At 43.0% G+C, this 13314-nt stretch overlaps 1 protein-coding gene across 1 annotated transcript in view; it reads left to right on the plus strand.

The window, feature by feature from the left end:
- Positions 1-13314, plus strand: part of ALG9 (ALG9 alpha-1,2-mannosyltransferase) — a 114693-nt gene that overhangs the window by 99889 nt on the left and 1490 nt on the right. Inside the window, exon 16 of the mRNA XM_030918470.1 lies at positions 2033-2166. Coding sequence (XP_030774330.1) covers positions 2033-2064 — 32 coding nt within the window. The 3' untranslated portion in view covers positions 2065-2166. The remainder of the gene's footprint in view (positions 1-2032; positions 2167-13314) is intronic.

Raw genomic sequence — 13314 nt, forward strand, 5'->3', positions numbered from 1 at the left:
TGCCTATAGTACTCAAAAAGGCAATTTGGAAGATATGCATGTGTATATTTCGCCAATTCTCCTGAAATACAAGGGCTTCTTCACAAAAGCATTTTAGAAGGGTAGCTTCTAAAATGAGAGAGAGAGAGAGGGTACCTTTATTGACTATTCCTATTGTGACTTGCTTCTAGAGGGTCGGACCTAGCCCAGGAGACCTTCTGAACAAATTTGGGTCAGAAAGCCTCTCCTCCAGGTGTGAGGAGGTGCTCGAGACCCTACCAGCAACATGTCCTGCTAGGAAAAGGAAGTCTGACTGCAAGATGACCGTAGAAATATATTAGATTGAATAATATTAAGTAGCAAGGGATATTTTAAAACTGAAACTGTTTTGGCTCTCTTCAGCTTTAGATTCAGCATAGCCCTGACATTTAAACAAATGATAACCAACACGTGAGAAATATAATGTGGGAAATTTAGATTAGAGATGTGAGATTATGGAATTATAGTGACAAGGAACGACGGGATTTCCAGTTGCAGGCTGGTAGAATAAATAGTCTGTTAAAATTAACGATTGGGTTTAAATAACATTTTACTTGAGTATGAGCTTTTTTTTCCTTTTTTTCAGTGAATTCTCATAAAATACTTTAGGTGGTAGGGCTTTTTGTTTGTTTTTGGTTTTGCCTCTGGTTTCTGGGCTTGAGATGCCTAGAGATGAAAGTATTTAAGTTGGCTGGATGAGGGGGCTCACACCTGTAATCCCAGCACTTTGGGAGGCTGAGGTGGGAGGATCGTTTGAGGCCAGGAGTTTGAAATCAGCCTAGGCAATAAAGTTTGACCCTACCCCACCTCTATATTTTAAAAATATACATATATAATTAAAAGAAAGAAAAGTATATAAATGAGGCAACTTCTTGGTGGTCCCAATAGCCAAAAGATTGGGTGATTTATGACAAAATTCCTTTGACAAGGGTGTTTTGCAGATCTTCAGCCATGGATTTCAGACATACTTGCCTTACAAGAGCTCTCTTGACCTTTACTCTTGCACAAACTGTATATGGCAAGTGGTGCCCTTGGCCTTTGACTGATGATTTTAACTTGGGAATTGCAAGTTGCCAAATGAGAAGGGCGTACGTTTTTGGTTGATTGATTAGCTGCTTCAACAGCCTAGTATCCACTGTTGAAGAAACTGATCTGTAAAGTAGCAGTTCTCCAATGGAGCTACACGAGACGGAACCTGGGATCACTTAAAAATTTGCCACTATTGGCAGGGCACGGTGGCTCACGCCTGTAATCTCAGCACTTTGGGAGGCCGTGGCAGGCGGATCACCTGAGGTCGGGAGTTCAAGACCAGCCTGACCAACATGGAGAAACCCAGTCTCTACTAAAGATACAAAATTAGTTGGGCATGGTGGCGCATGCCTGTAATCTCAGCTACTCGAGAGGCTGAGGCAGGAGAATCTCTTGAACCTGGGAGGCGCAGGTTGCGGTGAACCAAGGTAGCATCATTGCACTCCAACCTGGGCAACAAGAACGAAAGTCTGTCTCAAAAAAAAGAAAAGAAAAGAGAATTGCCAGTATCTGGTTGACCACCCAGGAATTCTGAGTATGTGGTCGAGGGTGGGCCCAGGCATCGTTATGTTTGTTTTTTAACTCTCCAGGTGATTTAGCTAATCGGTAGCTAGAGTTGAACACCACTGCTCTGGGTAAAGTCTGACAGAGCAATAATCATGCCAAAAAATCAAAGGTAATTAAGCAGGCAGAATGGTGTCCTTTTCTAATTGTGACTCCTAGTTACCCAGGCCTTCATCTAGGCCTCTTCCCCACCACAGACCATTTCTCTGTCTACTCCAGCCCATCAAACCTTACCTGCCCTCCCTCCCATTCCCTCTGGACCCTGCTTTCTGGGAAACAATTAACTAATATGATACTGAAGTACGCTAATGGATGTTAATAATTAACTGTAGTTCTTTTCCCATTGATCCTCTCACCTCAGTACACTGAATGACAACTCATCCGGAAAAAGAATGAATGACTATAATTTTGGCAATTGCAGACCTATTCAGCATCATTGGATTGAATGATTGATCAAGTGGTAGAAGAGGGCTCAAGCAGGCTGACCTGCCCTTCAGGAAGACTGCCTGGTCTTCAAATTCAACCTTATTGCTTGACACTACTTGGCCTGCTCAGGTAAGGACTTATGGCTGCCTTGAGTAGAACAATGGGAAAGGAAAAAAAAAATGCGTGTGAGTATTAAGCCCTTCTACTCAACGCACTGGAGGAGCCTGCTTTGTTTGGCTTTAAAGTATAATTAGCTCTGTTTATTTGACAGAAGCACTGTAAAGACCCTAGTTTACCTTTGTTAGTCTGCTTCTGGTCTTTGCAGAGAGAGCTTCGCTTGAGCAGCTGCCGCTGCCCTGAGACATGAGAGCAAAGGTTGATCTCATTTTGAGAGAAATGACCTGAAATGTGTTCACTCAACCAACAACAAGACACCATGTACCATTCAGGAGTTGGTCTCACCTCTTTCTTGTCTCCCTGTTACTATATCTCTGAGCCTTCCTGGTATTTCCTATAATGTGCTCCCATTTTTTCCTTGCCAGTGAAATATTTGTGGAGGTATGCAGAAAAGAAGGCTGTTTTTTCAGTGCTACATGTATAAAAGAATGTCATGAATTCTTTAAAACTCACCCCTTTCCTTGCATCTTTTTTTTAATATTTGTGTTCTCATAGTCCGTGATTACTGGAAATATTCTAGAAAACAGCACCAAAGTGTAAATTTATTGCCACATTTTCTTGTTTTGTTTTTGTTTTACTCCCAAGTATCACTGTCTCTGACAGCTTAAGGCAACCTTATCTGCCATGCTGTTATAAGGCTTCCCTAATGTCCAGCAGAGGGCATCCTATTCTCACTAAAATCTGAGCGCTCCTTTCCCTCCAGCAATTAAGTTCATGTCGGTTTTTGAAATTCCAGTGTAAGTTGAAATATCTTTATTGCATTTATTTAGAATCTGTATTTCTGCATTGCACTCTCGTATTGCTATAATTGCAAAAATTTCCTAGAGAAAATTATGTCCTTAACTAACCAAGGGGTGAATTGTCCATCACAACAGTGACTCTTCGATTGGTCGAGGATTCTCAAGTCAATTCTCAGCTGATTTCAGTTCTGTTTGGCATGACTTTGATGGTGTTCATAGGTAACATAAAATGTGTTTAGTTGAGAGGAGAAAGCAGCTACTCTTAGGGGCAATTACCAGCCATTTGCCCATTTTCAGGGTTCCAAATATGAGCAAACCACATCACATACACAGTCCTAACTTTACCTCTGGTAACTTACTGATAGTGCCAAAAGCAACTCGAAAGATTTATCAAAGTCCAAGTTTCTCTCCTTCAAATGCTAATTCGTTATCCATGGCACAGTAACTCAAGGGAAGGTAGCAGCATTTAGCAGGGCCTGAGCCCTGTAAAGTAAAAGTCCTTAGAATACCTTTGCTCCCCATGCCTAGGCTATGGGTTGAAAAGCACACATTTGCAGAAGGAAGTAGAATTTGCATTTTAAAAGTGTAGGGTTAACCACCTAGAGCAGATTTGGGTCTTGAGGAACGAACAAGGTCAGCTCTGCTAGATATAGAAGGGGATTCTATTCTTCATGAGTGTAATGCCTGATACCCTCCTTTGAGCTCAATCTTAGAAATATATAGGATTATACTGGGTTATATTAGGGTTTAGGAGGGTATTTTGTTTGTTGGTTTGGTTTTTGTTTTGTTTTGTTTTTGTTTTTTGAGATGCAGTCTCGCTCTGTTGCCCAGGCTGGAGTGCGGTGGCATGATCTCGTCTCACTGCAACCTCCACCTCCTGGTTCAAGTAATTCTCCTGCCTCAGCCTCCTGAGTAGCTGGGATTACGGGCACGCCACCACACCTGGCTAACTTTTGTATTTTTAGTAGAGATGGTGTTTCACCATGTTGGCCAGGCTGGTCTCGAACTCCTGACCTCTGGTGATCCTCCCGCCACAGCCTCCCAAAGTGCTGGGATTACAGGTGTGAGCCACTGTGTCCGGCCTTGGTTTTTGTTTTTTTTTTAATACACCTTGTAGATTATCAGATTTGGTCTGTGGAGGAATCATGAATAATAGCTAAGACATATTAAGCATTTACTGTATGTCAATATTTTTATTTTTATTTTGTTATTTATTGATTTATTTTGCAGTGAGCTATGAGTGTGCCACTGCACTCCACCCAGGCCGGGTGTGCAGCACCCAGGCTGCAGTGCAGTGGGACACTCATAGCTCACTGCAGCCTCAAACTTCTGGGCCAAGTGATCCTCCCACCTAGGCTCCTGGGTGACTGGGAAATGCAGGCGTGTGCCACCACGCCCCACTTATGTCAGGAATGCTTTAAGTTGCTTTTTTCTCACATAGTCGTCACAACAACCTTATGAAGTCAATAACTATTATTAACCTCCTTTTATAGATGGGGAAACTGCTGCTTGGAGATATTATTAAGTGTCTCACCCGAGATCACCTAGGTAGAAAGTGGTAGACCAGCAATTCAAACCCAAGCAGTCTGACGCCTGAGTCTCTCTTTTAACCATGACTTTATAGTCCCTATTTCATAACCTCTTTGAAGCCTACAGTCTTTTTTCGATGATATGTTGGGGGAACCTAGAAGGAGTCAATAGGCAGAGATGAGAACAGGATGTAGTCAAAGTTGTTTCACTTTATAAAAAATAAATTATTTATTTATTTAGAGATGGGGTCTCACTATGTTGCCCAGGCTGGCCTCAAACTCCTGGGCTTAAATGATCCTCCTGCCTCAGCCTCCTCAGTAGCTGGGGCTATAGGCACTTGTTTCAGTTTTTTATCACCTTCTTAGTCCACTTCCAGTAACCACAGCCTGGACAGTGTTCTAGTAGAACAGTGTGCAGCTGGTACATGCAGTGTTTGTAGGGGCTTTTCTAGAACACTGGGGGCCTCCAGCTAATTTTAACCACATAGCTAAATCAGAGAGGGAGTTGATTTCCTGAAGTCCTAGAAGTTAGTGGAAATTCCGGTTTCTGATTACAGTCCCAGCTGGATTTCTGCCGAAATGTGACTTTTGTGTCCAGGGGATCTTGGCACTGGTCCTTTCTTACTCCTGTGACTTTTCTCCTACCAGTTCTGCTGAGCAGCTCAGAAAAGGAAATGGGAAAGAATACCATCTTCAGGGGAGACCAAGGGCAAAAGCTTTCAGGGGAACAGGAATATTTTAAGTTGGCCCTGCTGTCACTAAATCAAACCTCTGTCTAGTTGGATCCTGGGGGCAGTGTGCCCAGCTGCTGAAAGCTATTACTTATGTTGGCTGGGTCTAGTACAAGACATAGTGATAAGTGGCTGGGCATGGTGGCTCACGCCTGTAATCCCAGCACTTTGGGAGGCTAAGTGGAGAGGACTGCCTAAGTCCAGGAGTTCGAGACCAGCCTGAGCAACACGGTGAGACCCTGTCTTTTTTTTTTTTTCTTTTAAAAAAAATGAGAGAGAAGAAAGAAATCTGGACTCTACCCTGTGGATATAGCAGAGCTAGACAGGGAATAGCAGGGCAGGAGTTACTTATCATACACATCTGTGGATGCCACAGGAAAGATAGCCAGGGCCAGGCAGAGGGTACAGTCTGTAGCATGGTAAACCAAGAGCTAAAAGGTTTGCTTATTTCAATAGGTAATAACCTTCATGGTTCAAAATTCAAAAAGCCTAAATGCAATGTGGTATTCTGAAGTGAGTCCTGCAATAGTTATTAGGACATTAGTGGAAAAATGGGTGAAATTTGAGTAAAATCTGGAGTTTAGACAAAGTACAAATGGAGATGCTGCACATTGAAAATTTTCCCTTCCACCTTTGTTCCCCAGGCACCCTGTTACCTTGCTGTAAACAAACAATGTTATTCATCATGTGTGTCCTTCTAGAGTTTTTTGTACATATACAAGCACAGGTGTGTGCATTCTATTTTACACAAATGGTAAGATACTATTGATAAAATGTACACTATTCTGGCCCTTGCACCTTCTTTTTTTTTTTTTTTTTTTTTTTTTTTTTTTTTTTTTTTGAGACGGAGTCTTGCTCTGCCGCCCAGGCTGGAGTGCAGTGGCCGGCTCTCAGCTCACTGCAAGCTCCGCCTCCCGGGTTCACGCCATTCTCCTGTCTCAGCCTCCCGAGTAGCTGGGACTACAGGCGCCCGCCTCGTCGCCCGGCTAGTTTTTTGTATTTTTTAGTAGAGACGGGGTTTCACCGTATTAGCCAGGATGGTCTCGATCTCCTGACCTCATGATCCGCCCGTCTCGGCCTCCCAAAGTGCTGGGATTACAGGCTTGAGCCACCGCGCCCGGCCTTTTTTTTTTTTTTTGAGACGGAGTTTCACTCTTGTTGCCCAGGCTGGAGTGCAATGGTGCGATCTCAGCTCACCGCAACCTCCACCTCCCAGGTTCAAGCGATTCTCCTGCCTCAGCCTCCCAAGTAGCTGAGATTACAGGCATGCGCCACCACACCCAGATAATTTTGTATTTTTAGTTGAGACGGGGTTTCTCCATGTTGGTCAGGCTGGTCTCGAACTCCCGACCTCGGGTGATCTGCCCACCTCGGCCTCCCAAAGTGCTGAGATTACAGGCATGAGCTACCTGCACCCGGCCTCCTTGCTATTTTTTTGTTTGTTTGTTTTTAAATAAGATATGGCTGGGTATGGTGGCTCATGCCTGTAATCCCAGCACTTTGGGAGGCCGAGATGGGCTGATTGCTTGACAAGCCCAGGACTTCAAGACCAGCCTGCGCAACATGGCCAAACCCTGTCTCTACAAAAAATACAAAAATTAGCCAGGTATGGTGGCGTACACCTGTCATCCCAGCTACTTGGGAGGCTGAGGTGGGAGGATCACTTAAGTCCAGGAGATCGAGGCTGTGGTAAGCTGTGATCATGCTACTACACTCCAGACTGTAACAGAATGAGACGCTGTCTCAAAAAAACAAAAACAAAAACAAAACCCAACAAAGATGATTTTCATATTAGCCATTTAGCAGCTATGCTTTTTCACTTATCACTGTAACAAAATATTTTTTTCCGAGTGGTATACAGCCTCTGGCAAGATAATGGGGGTTCTGGCCTGAGAACATTAGAGCCCTTTGAGAGTACTCAAAGGCCTAAGGCTTTTGAGAAAGCCTTGTTCTTCAGGTTTTCCATAGCTTAAATCTACCCTTGTGACGCCCATAATCCCAGCACTGTGGGAGGCTGAGGCGGGTGGATCACCTGAGTTCAGGAGTTCGAGAGCAGCCTGGCGAAAATGGTGAAACCCCATCACTACTAAAAATACGAAAATTAGCCAGGCATGGTGGTACATGCCTGTAATCCCAGCTACTCGGGAGGCTGAGGCAGGAGAATCACTTGAACCCAAGAGGTGGAAGTTGCAGTGAGCTGAGATCGCCCCATTGCACTACAGCCTGGGTGACAAAGCAAGACTCAGTCTCTGGGGAAAAAAAAAAAAAATATATATATATATATATATGTATGTATATATATGTATGTATATATATATGTATGTATGTATATATATATGTATGTATATATATGTATGTATGTATATATATGTATATATGTATGTATATATATGTATATATATGTATGTGTATATATATGTATGTATGTATATATATATGTATGTATATATGTATGTATATATATATGTATGTATATATATATATACCCTTGTGGCTAAAGGAGATACTAACTCTGACTGCTGTTCTTAGAGAACTGGGGCCTGTACGCCTTGAACATAGGTCACCAGATGTACTCTCTTACGTTTGGCATGGGCATCAGATTCAGTGAGCCCTTGATAATAAATAACACAACTTCTAACATCTGCATGGTGCTTTCCACTAACAAAGCACCTTTCATCATGGCTGTCACTCCTCACAAGTCTGAGAGGTAAAAGCTCTATTTTACTGATGAAAAAAAATCTTCTAGAACAGGTATTCTACTCTGTAAATCATGTACCCCTTTCATTCTTTCATGTGGGTCCTTTCTGTTGCCAAAGTTCAATTGATTGGAATATTTTCCTATTTGTTCCCACTTCCTCAGTAGATAAAAACTGTTAAAGGATAGTATCTAAGTGCTTTCTCTTGCCAGGTACTACCTATGCACTTTATATGAATTATTTAATCTTTTTAACAACCACATGAGGTAAGCTCAACAGCTCCACTGTGTAAATGTAGAAACCAAGATTCAGAGAGGTTAAGTTATTTGCCCAAAGTCACACAGCTAGTAATTGGTAGAGGTGGGATTTCAATCTATATCTTCCTGACTCCAGAGTATACTCTCCTAACCATTGTACGTACTATTGTGAAAGGTAACTGAGTGTCCTCTTTCTTTCTTTTTTTCTTGCTCTATTGCCCAGGCTGGAGTGCAGTGGTGCGATCATGGCTAACTGCAGCCTCTGCCTCCCAGGCTCAAGCGATTCTCCCACCTCACCCTCCCAAATAGCTGGTACTACAGTCAGGCACCACTGTGCCCAGCTAATTTTTGTATTTTTTGTAGAGATGAGGTTTTACCATGTTGCCTAGGCTGGTCTCAAACTCCTGAGCTCCAGAGATCTGCCCACCTGGACTTCCCAAAGTGCTGGGATTACAGGCATGAGCCACCTCACACCTCGCCTGGCTGTCCTGTTTCTTTGATTTGCTCTTCCCAAGAATTCAAGCAAAGTTTTCCTTGGAAATCCAATACGTTTGTTGTATATGGTGATGAGCTGTGGAACAGAGGTAGGAGATGGAGGAGGGAGTAGCAATAATCCCTGATTATGAGTTCTGCACCTGCTTCAGATTTATTGGGACTTCAGGTAAAGTTCTTTTCTCTTTGTCGGGGTATTCCCACCCATAAGAATGGGATTAAAAATTTGCCATGAAGAAAACACAGAAGAAAAAGAAGACTAAAATACTGAGCTGCAATTGAGGGGAAAATATTTGAGTTGCACAGAATGGTGACATACTTTACATAAATACAAATTTAAAACATCTTTAATGCTATGGTGATAACCACTACTTTGCAGTGAATTAAGTACAGCCCTCAGAATCAGTTTACCAGGGTTATCTTGCCAAATGAAGATAGTTGGAAAATGCCTCTGTGTGCCTCAGGTCTGTCATCCACCCCTGTCATCCACCACTCCCTTGATGTCCCTTTTTTGGGGGGACAACCCTCTGAATCTGCCCTGAGACACTTAGAGGTCTTCTGCACTTGGCCTTCTTGCACAGTGGGGTGACTGTGGAGCAGATCAGCCTTTGAATGAGAACCTATTTGTAAAGCTCTTTGGTTGTGAGGGACATGCAAGCTTAATAAACATGAGGTAAGGGGCTAGAGAAGATGACAGTGATGTCACTTCGATCCTCATTACTGATGCTTTTCTTTTTCCCAGTGGCGCTATCTTGGCTCACCACAACCTCTGCCTCTTGGGTTCAAGCGATTCTCCTGTCTCAGCCTCCTGAGTAGCTGGGATTACAGGCATGTGCCACCACACCCGGCTAATTTTTTCATTTTTAGTAGAGATGGTTGGTTTTCACCATGTTGGCCAGGCTGGCCTCAAACTCCTGACCTCAGGTGATCCGCCCACCTTGGCCTCCCACAGTGCTGGGATTACAGGGGTGAGCCACATGCCCAGCTGATGACTGATGCTTTTCTGATGTGACTTTGAGAGCTGTTAACATGAATAATAGTTGATGACCATTGATCCCATCTGTCTGTACTTCCTATATTCTTGATGCTTTGTCTTATAGGAACCGGGCAAATCTAACTCAGTCTTCCTTTGATTCACACTGGATGAGTGAACTGCATGTGGGTGTCAGAACTCAGTGCTTTTGTACTGAAGATGTCACCTTGTTACCTAAGAGCTGCCTTAAATCCTCAGCCTAATCTTAGCTGTTGCCTCTGGCATTCCCTGGTTATTAGTTTCTTGTGGGTTGTGTGTGGGAAGTGGAGAGGAGACCTGAGGGAGGAATAGAGAGAGTATACGGAAATACCCGGAAATACCTCAGTGCCACAGTACTGTATTGGTAGTGCTTGGCTAAATTCCAGAAGTCCAGCAAAAGAGGGCCTACCTTTTTTATTTTATTTATTTATTTTTTAGAGACAGGGTCTGGCTCTGTTGCCAGGCTGGAGTGTACAGATGTGATCATAGCTCACTGTAGCCTCGAACTCCTGGGCTCAAGTGATCCTCCCACCTCAGCCTCCTAAGCAGCTGGGACTATAGGTGTGCCAGCACACTCTGCTATTTATTTTCTTTTTCTTTCTCTCTTTCTCTCTTTCTCTCCCTTTCTTTCTCTTTTTCTTTCTTTCTTTTCTCTCTCTTTCTTTCTTTCTTTCTTTCTTTTCTTTCTTTCTTTCTTTCTTCCTCCTCCCTCCCTCCCTCCCTCCCTCCCTCCCTCCCTCCCTCCCTCCCTCCCTCCCTCCCTTCCTTCCTTCCTTCCTTCCTTCCTTCCTTCCTTCCTATCTTTCTTTCTTTTCTGGTAGAGACAGGGTCTTGCTATGTTGCTCAGGCTGTGGGACCATCTTTTGAATCTGGCAAAACCCACAGCCTATAGATTCAGAATTGCTTATTGATAAGTCATTTGATTTCTTCTGGACACAGGTGGCCTCCAAAGACTTTCAGATTCTATCTGAGCAGATGCTTGTTTATAGACATGGAAATTATTTTTCCAGATGAACTTTTAAAATCAATGGTTTTCAAGTATCAATGCACACTAGAATCACCCAGTGGACACTGTAAACCATCTGGCCCCATTCTTTTTTTTTTTTTTTTGAGACTGAGTCTTGCTCTGTCGCCCTGGCTGGAGTGCAGTAGCGCTATCTCGGCTCACTGCAACCTCCGCCTCCCAGGTTCAAGCAATTCTCCTGCCTCAGCCTCCCAAGTAGCTGGGATTACAGGTGCCTACCACTACACTCGGCTAATTTTTGCATTTTTGGTAGAGACGGGGTTTCACCATGTTGGCCAAGCTGGTCTCAAACACCTGGCCTCAGGTGATCCACCCGTTTTGGCCTCCCAAAGTGCTGGGATTACAGGCGTGAGCCACCGTGCCCAGCCTGGCCCCATTCTTAAGGACTCTAATTCAGTAAGTCTGGGTTGGAGGCCAGAAATCTGCATTTTTAACAGGCATCTTAGGTGATTCAGATGGTCAACCTTAGAATTTGGCCCAGGTTTTAAACTAACCTTTTTTCTGCTGCAGTCTGTTTTAATCACCTTCATTGAAGGATTTATTAGCATCTCCATGTTTATTACCTGTTTCATTCTCATAGCATCACAGCAACTCAAGCAGGAACAAGAGGTGGTTAGTTCCATTTTATGGGGTGTAAGGGGGTGGAAGGTGGGATTGAGGCACTGGGAGGTAGGTCATAATGAGTCAGAGACAGACGGGAACTCAAGTCCAAAATTGATGACTCTCAAAACAGGCAATTTTCCGAGGCCTATTTTCTCAGCTTGTGATTTTATATTTAATCATAGTTATTCCCTGAATCTCCAGTTCATTGTACTTGGGTGAGCAAAGCATATTTGTATTTTAAACAAAGTAATTTAGCATCAAGGTGCCAGTTTTTGTTAGTATATCAAGGCTCTCTTAAGCTTGAGTTAATATCGAAAAAAGTATTGTGGAACTGACTTAATCTGCTTCTCTCTGTGCATGCTTCCTTTATTATTTCTGAAGACTTTTTTTTTTTTTTTTTTTGAGACAGGGTCTCACTCTGTCACTCAGGCTGGAGTGCAGTGGCAGTCACAGCTCACTGCAGCCTCGACCTCCCAGGCTCAAGTGATCCTCCCACCTCAGCCTCCTGAGTAGCTGAAACTAGGCATGCACTACAAGCCCAGCTAATTTTTGTGTTTTATTTGTAGGAATGGGTATCTCATTATGTTGCTAGGACTGGTCTTGAACTCCTGGACTTAAGCAATCCTCCTATCTCGGCCTCCCAAAGTGCTGGGATTACAGGTGTGAGCCACTGCACCTGGCCAAGACTTTTTTTTTCTTTTTTTTGAGACAGGGTCTTGCTTTCTTACCCAGGGTGGAGCGCAGTGGTGTGACATCAGCTCACTGCAGCCTTAACCTCCTGTGCTCAAGTGATCCTCCCACCTCAGCCTCCTGTGTAGCTGGGACTATAGGTGCACACCACCACATCCTGCTAATTTTTTTTTTTTTTTTGGTAGAGATGGGGTTTTGCTATGTTGTCCATGGCTGGTCTTGAACCCCTAAGCTCAAGTGATCCATCTTGTGCACCACTGCCCCAGGTGAACTTTTTACATAAAGTATAAGGGAACAGATTTCTCCTCTCAATGCCTACAGGAATCCCCTCTGATCTTCTAACTGGTAAATTACTAACTTAAAAAATCTCTTAGCTCTCTGTCTCTCAAAGTTAGGTAGTATTAAATATATGAATCCATTTTTAGCCTGGGCAATATGGTGAGACTCTGTCTCCATACAGACACACACACACACGAAGCTGGATGTGGTGGCACATGCCTATACTCCTAGCTACTCAGGAGGCTGAGGCTGGAGGATTGTTTGAGTCCAGGAGTTTAAGGTTACAGTAAGCTATGATTGTGCCACTGCACTCCAGCCTGGGAAACAGAGCAAGATGCTGTTTCTTAAAAACACACACACAACAATAATTTTTTAAAATCCTGAAAACTCTCAGTTAAATCATTATTGTTATTATTATTATTATTTTAGAGATGGGGGTCTTGCTATGTTGTCCAGGATGGTCATGAACCCCTGGGCTCAAGTGATCCTCCCACCTCAGCTTCCCAAGTAACTGGGAGTACCGGCATGCATTACCACGTTTAGCTAAATTGTTTTTATTATGCTGTGGTTATTTAAATTTACAAATATAAAGTAGGAAATAATGTGCTTTTATTTCTAGTTCTTATACAGCTACAAAAACCACAACAAATTTACAAATTAAATACAAATGAAACCACAAAATGAATACTATTCAATTAAAAATATTACAGTAATTTAACATGACAAATGATGTATTTTGCTAAAACTATCATCCCTCGTATTGTCGCCTGCTATAGCTCAGCTTCTTTTGTGTTCAACATGCCTATGCCACCAAATGACTTGTGATATCTTAATTTTCTCACCATTTTTCTCTGTTACAACTACCAAATAGTGCAATCTCATGATGTCATTTGGCTTTCATTTTGTGCATGAAAGTATCATTCTTATTTTAAAACCACCTCTGTGCTTTTCTCATTATCCCAGGACAATAAAAGCAGCACTAAAACACACATGTAAATGTAGGTGCTGAAATTGTGTGGCAATACTGAGTTGTAAGGTGGTCACCCA

The sequence above is a fragment of the Rhinopithecus roxellana genome, chromosome 15 (genome assembly GCF_007565055.1).
Source record: "Rhinopithecus roxellana isolate Shanxi Qingling chromosome 15, ASM756505v1, whole genome shotgun sequence".
NCBI classification, from domain to species: domain Eukaryota; kingdom Metazoa; phylum Chordata; class Mammalia; order Primates; family Cercopithecidae; genus Rhinopithecus; species Rhinopithecus roxellana.